Genomic DNA, 12,176 nt, shown 5'->3' with positions numbered 1-12,176 from the left:
TCTTTTGAATGTAAACAAGATATGCGATGACTTTAGAAGTGTTATTACTTTTAAACTATTCAATAAAAGTGCTTATTACCCGCCTCCAATTACCAATAATAAGTTCTCAAGTGTGTATTTACACTACAAAGATTAGATTAAAGAGTTGTTTAATGGTACTTACCTAATGAGTGTCTATGCATTTATTTAATTTGATTCTTGAATTCGTTAATAGTGGCCAGCAATATTTCACAACGAAAGTTTATTTTCGTATCACGGTTCATAGATTGGTACCAAAATTGTAGTTGTATAGATTCATGTACTGTTCGCTGTTTCTCAAATTAACCTGTCCCAAAAGTGTGTAATCCATGTCGACCTTCGACATCTCATCGCTTGATTTCCTGTATGTTGTATGATCCCCTATAATTGCCCCATTTGAAAAAGAACACTGTTCCAAGTCCAGTGGAACACTGAAGGGATCGTTAAACAACACCGGTTGCACAACGCCCTTGGTTGCCACCACGGGATCCTCGTGAGATGATTGTGACGACGACGATGGCACGGGTTCCAGGAGGTGATTATCCATTGGTGAAAAATTTATCGAGGATGATATTTCGTTGAGTGCTGTTTCGTCGTCCATAGATTCGGGACCAGATGCGTCCAAAGGTGTGTAGTTATTACTCGAGAGTCGCAGCTCACCTGTAACAAGCTCTGGTTCTTTACCCTTACACATTGGATCTTTCTTTGGTTTAATTCCCTTGTAGCATGTTGAGCTCATCATTATCTTATTGTTCCCAAACTTGGAAAGAAGATCGGATCTCTTAGTATCCTGAGCCACGATAGCCATTGCCTCCAAAGCATCCTTGTTGAGCAAGACTTCTGGCTCCACCACACTCTGTGCAGTGGAAATGAAACGAGAATGGCCCGTAGAGACCTTGATCATTCTCAATTTCCCGGATTTCCTCTCACTTTTGATGTTTCTGTAATATCCCTTTGGTAAAGCCTTACACTCACCGGTTTCAATGTGTTGTTCGACCCACTGATCGGTATTCTCAAAAAACTGCTCACACTGGCTGCAGTGCCCGGAAGATTTCGTACGATCTTGAGGTTTCACACCTTTTGGATACGTGAAGTGTCTTGCCCTCAAGTGAGTCTTGTAAGTATCTCTACGACTAAACCCACCAGAGTTGTGACAACGCATGTCTTGCGGAGCCTCTGCACTGAAAAAAGGACAATGATAAGCCTTTTGAATCGCATGTTTCTTGATATGACGCGTCAAGTACCCTCTGATCCTAAATTTTGCATCACAGTAGTGACAAACAAAGACCTCTTTATCCTTTGCAACCTCATCCTGAGGAGAAACACCATCAGGAGTCGGAGTCTTGGCAGTTGTACTACTCTCTGGTGTGATCGGAGATGTCGCTTTAATTTCATTCTTCAGCTTACAACTCACATTCCCCTCTGGTGATACCGTCATAGTCATCGGAGTCTCCATAGTGGACATATCCATTGCACAGGGAGTCACAGAGACATCCTTAAACAGATTCAAATCCACATTATGCTTCCTGGGGAACAATTCTGCCGCTTCGCGACTCTCTACCTTTTTTACTTCCACTTTCTCCTCCTTATCTTCCTTCTTTACTTCATCATTCTCACTGATCACCACGACTTCCACAATCTGCTGGAATAACTCCCAGATACGCGAGCCAAGCTTCAGCAATGGAACAAATGGCATATCTTCAATTGCAATAACTCCAGATCCGGATCCACTAAAACGACCTCACCTTTCAAAAACTACCAGCGAAATAAGTCTATCTAGTACTTATTAGACTTGCCTGATGAAAGAAGAAGTACAATGTATTCCAGAATGATTGAGATGACTAACCAGCCCCACGAAATTTTCACTTTTGTTCTATGATAAAAAGCTCTGTAAGCAGTTTTTTCTCCTGAAGATTGCAGCTTTGTGGGAGAAACTGTGAACAATTTTCTTGTTCTCACCCATGGAGAGCGAAAAAAAAGCCATTCGGAATTAATAGACGCAAAAACTTAACTCCGAATCTTCTGGTTCTTTTTTTTAATCTGATTTTTAAGAGCCGTTTTTGTGACTTTACGAAGTAGGAGCCGCTTTTGTGTTCTTTGCCCGGGTAACACCGGCTGGTTCTTGGTATATAAGATCAGATTTAGCCGCCGACCGTATTCTGTTCTTCCCAACTCTTTCCTCTGCTTTAGAATAATGCTAAATTTTCCCTCGTAGGTGATCTTCAGTACCACTTACTGCCCCTACATCATTTGTAGCCGTTTCGAGATCACTCTTGACTTCGGCGGCATCGTTGGTGGATTCCATTTCCAAATCGGTCTCCTCCACAGCTCCTTTACGAAACCACTTGAACCTGCAGCACCATATAATATGCGATGTGAAGATCCCCATCTCTAAAGCGGCCACTATGCAGTATAATACGATTCCCATAATATCCATGTTCCCCACAATGACACTGATGATTGATAACCAGGCGCCCAAACAGTCTACAGACAAGAACAGAAAGTTGATACCAATAACACGGCCTCGCCTCTTGGCAAGTTCAAAATATGGTGGTAACAATCCCAGAGCCAAAAGTACCGATGCGAGAATACCAAAGATAAGAGCGGGCCAATGGGTGCCTTTCCTATACAACGGACGCAACCAAAGAATGAAACCTACTTCCATACCAACGCACGTAGCTGCAAAGATTCCCAGGATGGCGGCAATTTTGATCTTTGGTAATTGTACTGGTGGGTAATAACATGTCTGAATAAAGCTTATACCACAGAAAAACATGAACAGATGAGGCTGTACTTGCAATGCCAGATTGCCTTCACTTACGCAAAAATAAATGGCAAATGGGATACCCGAGAAAACCCAAAGAAGCATCATCAATGGTGGTAAACCAGTACAATCCTTACGTTTCCAGTTATACCATATTTGTGGGATTAGTTGAATACACCAGCATACTGTTCCTACTGTTGCGAGAGCTGTAGCGGCTTTCTCTGAGATCATACCTGTATCCTTGTCATCTCTGAAATCTTCTTTTTTTTCATCGTATCCTTCATGTGCATTTATATGCTTTCGGCTTGGCAGGGTCGGATTTGAGCGGCTTGGCGTTGACTAACATCTGTATCACGTGATTTACTGATATGAATATTCTTTTCAGACTCGGACTCATTTCATATCTAGAACAGAACTTACAATATACACTTAAGGGCTCGTTCGAACTATATGGATAATAATTTATCACCTGAGCACTTCCATTTGATTCGTAAAGTTCTTCGTGAAGGTCCACAGAATGCAGAAGATAGACCTTTGAAGCGAAAGAGACGTAGAGTACGTGACTATGGATCGAACGAATCAAAACCAGCGGTAACTATATCCATTGATTCATCTTCTGATCCTGAACCTCAGGCTGAAGTTGTTGATTTGGATTCACCTCCAGAAAGTAATTATCCGGAGAAGGATGATGATTTGGAAGATGACTACGGCGAGGAAGATTATAGAAGTGATGAGTTTGAGGATGTTACGGAACCTGCAACGTCTGATGATATTGGAGATGTATCAGTGACCATTGAATCAACAAGTAAGAAGATCAAGAACAATAATAGAGTCAAGAATCTTTGTTCCAACGAGGAACGCCGTTGGCGAAGATACTATCACATGGCGTACCTTGCCTGTCTTATGGTGCATGGCGCAGATGTAAATGAATGGGTCAATAATGCCAAATTATTAAGGCGCTTGAGTAAACTTATACCGGAATCTTTGTTCAGTTTATTACACCCTGAAAAGGATGAAGAAATGCCTTTGAGAAGCACCAGAAAACTACTCGATGGGTTACGTAAATGTATGGAATTGTGGCAAAAGCATTGGAAGGTGAAGAGAAGGTATACTGGGCTTGAATATTACATGAGAGACTGGCAAGAAATAAGTGGCAAACCAAATTTAAAGAGAAAGTTCACGGAAAAGGATTTTGTACGACAGGTGCTTAAAGGTCATGGTAATTGCGATCTAGCAACTCAGGGATTTGTCGCTCTTCTAAGGTCATGCAATGTTAATGCAAGGTTAATCATGTCTTGTCAACCGCCAGACTTTACCAATTTGAAGAAACGTGAACCGACTTCCACTAGGGATTATTCTTATGAAAGCGTCTTCAAATATCCAATATTTTGGTGTGAGGTTTGGGACAAGTTCAGTAAAAAATGGATTACGGTAGATCCAACAAATTTGCAAACAATTGAACAGGTAAGAAATGGTTCAAAGCTTGAACCACGGGGTGTGTCATGCTGTAAAAGAAACCTTTTAAGATATGTGATAGGATTTGATAGAAAAAATGGCTGTAAGGACGTTACTAGGCGGTACGCCTCGTGGTACAATTCAAAGTGCCGTAGGAGACGTATCACAAATAATGAATCAGGATCTGAATGGTTTGATAAAGTAATTAGGGCACTACACAGAAGGAAAAGGACAAAGATTGATGATTACGAAGAGGAATATTTTAATCAAAGAGATGTAGATGAAGGAATGCCAGATAATTTGCAGGATCTGAAAAACCACCCCAAATATATTCTTGAAAAGGACTTGAGGAATAATCAAATTTTGAAGCCAAATTGTAAGGAATGTGGCTACCTGAATGTGGGCAATGGAAAGCAAATTTTGAAGGTCTATGACAGAAGGGATTTGATAGATTTAAAGAGTGCAAAACAGTGGTATATGGAGGGTAGAGTACTAAAAATTGGTAGCAGGACTCGTAAAAAGGTAATGAAATCGAACAGAGGTGCAAGGTATAAGAATACTGATGGTGCGCCTGAAGAAGAAAGACTATACAGTGTCGAAGATACTCAGGTTTATAATCCGCCACCGGCATCTGTTCCAGACGGGAAAATTGAAGTGAACGCTTATGGAAACATCGAAGTCTTCACTCCGACGATGATTCCTGCAAACTGCTGCCTAATCGAAAGCCCAAATGCGATCAAGGCGGCTAAATTCGTTGCTGTTGAGTATGCGCGTGCCGTAACTGGTTTCAAGTTTGAGAGAGGAAATGCATCAAAACCGATTATTGGTGGTGTAGTAGTGGCCAAATGGTTTAAGGACTCAGTTGTGAGTGCAATCGAGGGTATTGAGTATGTAAGCGAAACGGAGGAACGCGAAAAACATGAGCTCAGTGCTCTTAATGACTGGAATGTGCTATTAATGAAGATACGAATTAAGAGAAACTTGAATCTAACGTACGGTAACGTTCAAGAACAGGTTGAGGTTGAGAGTGACGAAGATCAATCAAGTGACGAAGCACCTGGTGGAGGTTTCTTCCCAAGCGCTAACGCGCATAACGAAGAAGCTAAACCTACAGCTATCGATTCTGATGAGGCAGAGTACATGGATCGAGACCGAATGGGTGGTTTCAAAGATGGCAAAAAACAAACTCAAGAGTTGGGCAACAAATCTTTTGAAAGTGGAGGTTTCATAGCACCCGAGAAAGAGAAATCTGCGACTGCAACTGAAGAATCAACTGTTGAGCAGGATGATAATGAGAATTACGAGCAGTTCATGGAAGAGCTAGGGTTTTCGGATAAAGAATAAACGAGATTAGTAGAATGTATATATGAAGGCATGAGATGATCATGATGGTAATTCATTTGGAGCCTATGACGTCTAGCTCATATTCTTGCATCATAGAATCTGTAGTGATGGAATAGGGCACTAACTCTTCCTCATCTTTTTCCGCGAGAACGTTATTCTTATGATCTTGCTGAAACCTGAAGTAGTTGTAGTAAAATACGTCGAGTAAGATGATGCACATACCAACCCAATTGTTGAATCCCGTAAGCCTTTCGCCTAGTAATATCATACCACATATGATCGTTAATAGCTCTTTAACAATGCCAGCAATCGAAAGGGTGAGAACATGGGCGGTCTGAAGAATTCCAAATTCACATACAGTCATAAAAAAGACTTCAATCCCTGGTATGATGAGTAAGATCAGTCCTTTTACGATGGACTTGAAATTGTATACTTCGGGGTCTTCGCCGCTAGTGAAGAGCTTCGATTTCAAAATGCCAGGGAATGGTCTCTCAATTATGAGAGAGGTTACCAATAGGGCAATCCCCATCACTGGAGCTAACTGACAAATTGTGTGGATTGGATGAGGTTTCTTTATAGTTGAGGATCGTGTTCTCAGATCTGGGATTGCACCATCAGAATGCGCTATGCTTTCGTAATGAGGTCGAGGTTGCTTTCTTAGGGTCAATTGTGTATAAACCCATCTCAAGCCTGACAGACAGCTACTGATAAGTACCAAAAATGATCCCAGTATCAGTGTGGATTCGTCTTGCAAATTTGTATTGTCCTTTTTAGGTGTCAAGACCATCAAAACAACCCCAGCAAACATTACCAATACTATCACGCCTAGTTTCCAGTGGAATTGCTCCAAGTTGAACATACAACCAAAGAGTAACACGAAGGCAATACTAGCGGATTTTATTATGGTGTAAACTGTCAGTGAGATATACTTGAAAGAGACATTACCGAATCCAATATCACCAGCTGCAGCAATTGCAGTTGGAACGATATATTTCAAATAGAACTTCCAATTCGGCAGTTTAGCTTGCGTTACTGCTTGACCATTATCTTCCAATTTCCGATATTTCACATACAAGAATGATATTAACCACAGTACACTCTGATGGAAAGCAGTAACCAGGATTGGAAAGGCGATCTGCAAACCTTTAGTAGGATCAAACATCCATTTGTTATAAAGTGACAGTGTTATCGAACAAAGATACCATCCCAGTATCAGTACTATTAGATTCCGCATACAAAAAGTTGGGAGAAAGCGAGAGACAGGAATCAACGAGTGTGATCTAAACTAAGTATCAGCGATCTACAACATTCATCAACCTCTTTAAAGTGACTACTTGGTTAAGTTTCAATAAGCTTAATCTCTTATTCATCTGCGAAGACCCGTTGCAAATGACCCTCAAGGCCTATAATCAGTATATACAAGGCTTGTTACTTACATGGCTGCCCATCTCGAGGTTGTTTCGTGCCGTAAAATCATTTGAATTACAAAGAACGGGTTTCCTGGCTTTGTAGCTCGTTAATCCTTCTTCTTGTACTCTCCGTACCATATTTTGCTTGGTGGGAATTCGGTGGGCACTTTTAGCTCTAGAGGGAATCTCTTACCGTGTTCGGGAGCATTTGCAGCTTCGAAAAGTTCTGGATCGAGTTGTTCTAGAAGGTCCATGGCATTCTTTGTGCTCTTGTACTGCAATTTTAATTGTTCATTACGCTCGACCCGCAGTTCCGCCTGGTAAGTCGACCAACATCGCTGGATAGTCTGGTGTTTGATGAGATCTTCACGCGATAGTTTCAGTAGTTTGGGCTGTTTCCTGCTTGCGGACATCACACTCAATTGGGTGACCACTCTTTGGGCTGCCGGTGGCAAGCCACCTTTGCTCTTGGTTCTAACACTTCTAGCAAAAACTCTTACTGGCTGAATCATCTGGCCGCATCTGCCACTAGGAGAAAGCATTGTCGATGTATAGAGGTGACAATCTTTGGCTAAGTGGTTAAAGATGATAATTTTCAATCAAGAGATCGATTTAATTTGGTGAAAAAAATGAAAAATTTCACTTGACGAATAAAGATCAATGACCTGAAGGAACTGGGACGTGCAACTTGAAAGAATTCTATCTAACATTTTGATAATATTCAGCTGGAATCCGTTAACTCTTGACAGGTTTATCAGGCTTTTTGAGCTTAGAGGAGCCCTTTTTGATTACAAACAGCACAAAGTAACTTGCAGAGCAGACTGTCAGCCTCTATGCTTTCTATTATACATTGCTCACTTACAGGCCATTTATTGTACTGGCTTGGAGGTGCTTCTTTGTATCTGGGTTTGACTATTTGGACCCTTTAAAATGTAAAAATGTGATTAGTCGGGAATACTCATCGCACCTTAACGTCAACAAATAGGGCAGTACATAATGGAAAAAGGTACCAACGATCATAAGCAGGACCCGGATGGTCCACCATCTTACGAAGAAACCATGAGACAGGATGCTCTCAGGACGGAGAACACAGGTCATACTCATAAACCCAAGAGGACCAGTAGGAAGGGGTACCCAGGTGGTGAACATTTAACTTACCACGGCGCCAAGAAGGGCAAATAATGCTTCGTAAACTATATAGGTGTATGACTTTGATGTAATAATCTCTACTTCTTCTTTGGCTGCAATGGGACGAACGAGCTCATGCTCATCGCACTGGCTGGCGATGATAGGGAAACCGGCTGATCGAGCAAAGTTGGCGTTACCTCCTGGGTCCGCTTCTCAGTTGGACTTTCCACTAGTTCTGACATTTCATTAGCAGTAGGGCCGTTATCCTGCGGCTTTTCCACTACATCTTCTTTAGTTACTTTGAGCTTCTCTTTTCGCTTACTTTCCGTATTGAGACCCCAGAAATTGAGTATACTTCGCCTCTTGGCCTTCTTCTTGCTTGTATTCTCCTTTTTAGATTCTCGAGGTAATGCTCGAGCTACAAATGGCTGCAGTGGATCAACATGGAACTCCGAAACTGCCCACTGTTGCTTGCGTAGTGAACTTTCCGGATCTATAGCTTCGTGAGCCTCTTTCGCAGCTCCTCTTATATCTTCCCTGTGCTTGGCAATCTCACTCAGTCTCGAAGAGATCGACTTGAACAATATCTGGTTGGTAGTCTCGCCCACAGGATTTGTCTTACGATCCACGGTTGGGTTGCTCCTTGTTCCAGAAGCTTTTTTACTCCATGAAAATATCACTGGTGCATCCAATTGAAGAGCAGCTGGTGTGAGTTGTGTACTGGATCTTCGCTCTTCTTCAAACCATTTTTCAGCTATCGACGATGTTATCCTTTGCAATTCACTACTTCGACAATCGTCATCCTTGGCCGAGTGGAATAAATAGTTCATCAGTTTTCTACCGTTAGGTGCCTCATCTAGTAACTCGTATGCTGACTTGGGTTCAACCAATGCTTGAGGATGGAAGTCGTTGCTCGGTACCAATTTGTCCAAGAACACCTCTAGGTCATTGTTCCCAGTACCTAATGATTCTTCTTGATCGGAGTCAGGTTCTGCCATCCTCTTCGAACGGTTTTAAACTCTCTAGATCAAGCAATTGGCTTTTACTGAATCATTTAGCTCTGCTTTACTTGCAAGTCATCACGACCCGAAGGAATTAAAGCATCGCTTCATTGTTAAGTAGACCAAATTTGATATAAACTGAACTAAAAATTCAATCAGCCCTCAAGTGACCATTATCATGACCAGCTATAGTTTACCTCAGTTTCCCGATTACAAAGTGACGGTCTCGTTGTTTGAAGATGTTTCCAACGCTGCAGAACTGCGGTCAAACGTGGCAGAGATTCCTTTTGCATTGATCGATGCTAGATTGATTTGTTCGAGTGAACAGTTATACTCTGCTATATATCGAGCTCTTGTCGAAACGACTTACAATAGGATGCGGACCAAGAGTTTGCATTCGGAGTGTCTTCTGTGCTTGTCACCTTCTTCTAATATAGGCGAAGCTTTCCAGACTTTCGGTATTAGAGATGACTGCCAAGTGGTTATTGGCGTTCAGATCTTGGGACCAAAGGATCCAGGTTCTACGCAGCAAATTAGAGATTTTGTTCAGGGGACTGAAGTTGAATGTTGTGATGAGAATATTCAAAAGCACTACAACGAAGATACGATAAGAAAGTATGTTAACCGCCTATTGTGGGTTATTTTCGATAATGCAGTATTTTTACTGACTTATCCTTGTAAAATGCAGGTATACAAATTGAACCAGAAATTTCGGCCGGAGACCATGGAAGGGCTATCGAGAGCCCTGGTCAATGCTATTCAATTAAGAGGTTTGTAACTCTTCGCCGATGACGCAGCCGAGACCCATAAATGCTTCAGTGAGCATACGGCTATAGACATAATCGACTCTAAAACCAGAAGCGATAAAGTCCTTTCTTTCTTGCAAATCCTTGATAAAGGGATCACTGTACAGCGACTCGTCAAGATTATAACGCTTTGAGACATCTCTGTCCCCATTGAACGGCGTGAAGGGTACAGCATCCTTTCTGGGCCCGCCGCTGTTGGCTGCTAAGTATGGGTTATTCATCATGACCCTATTCAACTCCTCCAATTTCCTTCTAGCAGAAGATTTCTTTAACTTCACTGTATTCTTGACACCTTCTATAACATCATCAACGTCATCGGCGCTTGAAAGTCTATTTACAATCTCTTTTTTGGCCCATTCTTTATTCATCCTCTCTTCTTCTTCAATTTGCCTGACAAGAATCCTCTTCTTCATTCTCATTTCCTTCTCAAACTGTTGTCTTTGTTCAAAACTCTCCAAGTCTTGCTTATTACGCTCCATATTGGTCATAATCAGCTGTCTATTCAGCTCCTCGTATGTACGCAGTTTCTCCTCCGTCTGGGCAACATCGATACCGTTATCCAGGTTATACACAATCTCCTCTATCTCTTCCAGATACTTGTTATACTCCTCCAAGCTTCCCTCAAAATCCTCTAACTTCTTATTAAAGACGGCAAACACTCTCTTCCTGATATCAACCTCTTTCTCTACCCCAACGTCATCGAATATCTGCGTCTTGAACTTGTTCTTTCTTAGAATCTTATCACAATTCTTGTAGGGACACTGTGCTGGACCGAGGCTGAATATACGATCCACACACGATTCACAGATTTTGTGGTAGCATTCTGGATTCACGAGAAACTTCACATCTGGTGACAGATACCGATCTGTCTTACAGATCGGACACATGTCCTTATTATCATAATAGTCATCCACTAAAGACTTCATAGTTAGCGAAACTTATCCTTACTAAACCTTTGTATCGTTGATATGTTTACTTACTCTTTAAATTCCAGCTCAGTGGCCTTTGAGACCTAAACACGGGTGTTTTAGGCTTGTTCGTTATTACTAATTTTTCACTTAAGGTTAATCTCTAATATTTAATCAACTACATACTTATATATAAAACCAAGAGAATAATTTTATGTGAGCCTAAGAGCTGTTTAATGCGATTTAGTTTGCCCCAGTGGAGATATTTCTCATGGTTTAGATGCATTGGACCTTCTCTAGTGTTTGGTTTAGCTGTCTATTGTACATGGGGATTTGCACACGAATTATGCTACAATCAAATCGATAAAAGGTTCCACCAGAGAGCTGCGGCCATAGGATTGATGTTCGCTGTATCTTTTCTCGACGTGTTGCTTGTAATCATATGGTATCAAGCGGCCATAGCAGTTGGACCTGGTAGACTACCGAAGGTGCCACCCTATATGATACTACCAGAGGACTTTTCAATTGATCGAATAGGTGATCCAGCAGAAACGGCTCATTCTTTGGTGCCGCCCGTATGCTACCAAAGTTGTCCAAGAGGAAATCCCATATGGTGCAGTGCCTGCGATAGTGTGAAGACCGAGAGGGCTCATCACTCATCAGATATGGAGTACTGCGTTCCTCGCTTCGATCACAAATGTGCGTGGTTGGGTGCCGTAATTGGCAGAGATAATTACCGTTTTTTCATCCAATTTGTGATGTATATGGCAATTCTATCGCTCTTTGTCTTTGTTCCTATATGTGCATTCATCAGGCGGATCATTCATGATGGCGACACTCAGCACTCGCTGAATCCTAATTTAATTGTGATCCTTATTATAGCAGTATTCGCCTGGCTTATGACAACGTCGATGTTGGTAACACATGCGGTTTGTATTGTTACGAATACGACATCAGTCGAAGTTATGGCAAGACGGGATGATTCGTCCTTCAATAGGACAGTCTGTTACTATAGCTTTAAAGCAGGAATGCGCTATGTTGTTCAATTAAAAAACAATGAGCTACATAGCCTTTGGCGGAAGAAAGATTTATGGCTTAACATGGTTGATTTTTTAGGTTCTAACATGTTACTCTGGTTTTTACCATTGCGTTCTAATGACAATGAACCCAATCAAGATTTGGAAGAGATGGATAATAAGGTGCTTCCTTTGCAGAGAGTTTTAGGACACTATTATGAGCCTTTCAGTGACCAGACTATCGACCTTATCGAGAAAAAGATCGCCAATAATGACTACCTCACCACATTGCATGCATATGGAGATAGGTATATCTAATTTACAATC

At 41.6% G+C, this 12,176-nt stretch overlaps 10 protein-coding genes across 10 annotated transcripts; 4 read left to right on the top strand and 6 right to left on the bottom strand.

Annotated features, from left to right (window-relative positions):
• Positions 1-259: 259 nt before the first annotated feature.
• On the bottom strand, positions 260-1,714 carry STP1 (Stp1p; the record flags this gene model as incomplete). Its single annotated transcript, XM_003678948.1, has 1 exon — positions 260-1,714. The coding sequence occupies one exon, from the start codon at positions 1,712-1,714 to the stop codon at positions 260-262; it is 1,455 nt and encodes a 484-aa protein (XP_003678996.1).
• Positions 1,715-2,215: 501 nt separating this feature from the next.
• ILT1 (Ilt1p) lies at positions 2,216-3,013 on the bottom strand (the record flags this gene model as incomplete). The annotated part of the gene is made up of 1 exon (XM_003678947.1): positions 2,216-3,013. One exon carries the CDS (start codon positions 3,011-3,013, stop codon positions 2,216-2,218), a length of 798 nt encoding a protein of 265 aa, XP_003678995.1.
• Positions 3,014-3,232: 219 nt separating this feature from the next.
• RAD4 (Rad4p) lies at positions 3,233-5,581 on the top strand (the record flags this gene model as incomplete). The annotated part of the gene is made up of 1 exon (XM_003678946.1): positions 3,233-5,581. One exon carries the CDS (start codon positions 3,233-3,235, stop codon positions 5,579-5,581), a length of 2,349 nt encoding a protein of 782 aa, XP_003678994.1.
• A 52-nt stretch (positions 5,582-5,633) lies between these two features.
• YMD8 (Ymd8p) lies at positions 5,634-6,815 on the bottom strand (the record flags this gene model as incomplete). Its single annotated transcript, XM_003678945.1, has 1 exon — positions 5,634-6,815. The coding sequence occupies one exon, from the start codon at positions 6,813-6,815 to the stop codon at positions 5,634-5,636; it is 1,182 nt and encodes a 393-aa protein (XP_003678993.1).
• A 282-nt stretch (positions 6,816-7,097) lies between these two features.
• MRPL28 (mitochondrial 54S ribosomal protein mL40) lies at positions 7,098-7,532 on the bottom strand (the record flags this gene model as incomplete). The annotated part of the gene is made up of 1 exon (XM_003678944.1): positions 7,098-7,532. One exon carries the CDS (start codon positions 7,530-7,532, stop codon positions 7,098-7,100), a length of 435 nt encoding a protein of 144 aa, XP_003678992.1.
• Positions 7,533-7,986: 454 nt separating this feature from the next.
• Positions 7,987-8,172, top strand: CMI8 (Cmi8p; the record flags this gene model as incomplete). The annotated part of the gene is made up of 1 exon (XM_003678943.1): positions 7,987-8,172. The coding sequence occupies one exon, from the start codon at positions 7,987-7,989 to the stop codon at positions 8,170-8,172; it is 186 nt and encodes a 61-aa protein (XP_003678991.1).
• Positions 8,173-8,216: 44 nt separating this feature from the next.
• On the bottom strand, positions 8,217-9,116 carry LFT1 (Lft1p; the record flags this gene model as incomplete). The annotated part of the gene is made up of 1 exon (XM_003678942.1): positions 8,217-9,116. One exon carries the CDS (start codon positions 9,114-9,116, stop codon positions 8,217-8,219), a length of 900 nt encoding a protein of 299 aa, XP_003678990.1.
• Positions 9,117-9,297: 181 nt separating this feature from the next.
• Positions 9,298-9,897, top strand: CGI121 (Cgi121p; the record flags this gene model as incomplete). The annotated part of the gene is made up of 1 exon (XM_003678941.1): positions 9,298-9,897. One exon carries the CDS (start codon positions 9,298-9,300, stop codon positions 9,895-9,897), a length of 600 nt encoding a protein of 199 aa, XP_003678989.1.
• TFB3 (TFIIH/NER complex subunit TFB3) lies at positions 9,883-10,851 on the bottom strand (the record flags this gene model as incomplete). Its single annotated transcript, XM_003678940.1, has 1 exon — positions 9,883-10,851. One exon carries the CDS (start codon positions 10,849-10,851, stop codon positions 9,883-9,885), a length of 969 nt encoding a protein of 322 aa, XP_003678988.1.
• A 218-nt stretch (positions 10,852-11,069) lies between these two features.
• On the top strand, positions 11,070-12,167 carry PFA5 (palmitoyltransferase PFA5; the record flags this gene model as incomplete). Its single annotated transcript, XM_003678939.1, has 1 exon — positions 11,070-12,167. The coding sequence occupies one exon, from the start codon at positions 11,070-11,072 to the stop codon at positions 12,165-12,167; it is 1,098 nt and encodes a 365-aa protein (XP_003678987.1).
• Positions 12,168-12,176: the final 9 nt, after the last annotated feature.

Source organism: Torulaspora delbrueckii, chromosome 1 (assembly GCF_000243375.1).
Source record: "Torulaspora delbrueckii CBS 1146 chromosome 1, complete genome".
NCBI classification, from domain to species: domain Eukaryota; kingdom Fungi; phylum Ascomycota; class Saccharomycetes; order Saccharomycetales; family Saccharomycetaceae; genus Torulaspora; species Torulaspora delbrueckii.
Note: the sequence above shows the minus strand (reverse complement) of the source record. Positions and strands in the feature narration are given on the sequence as shown.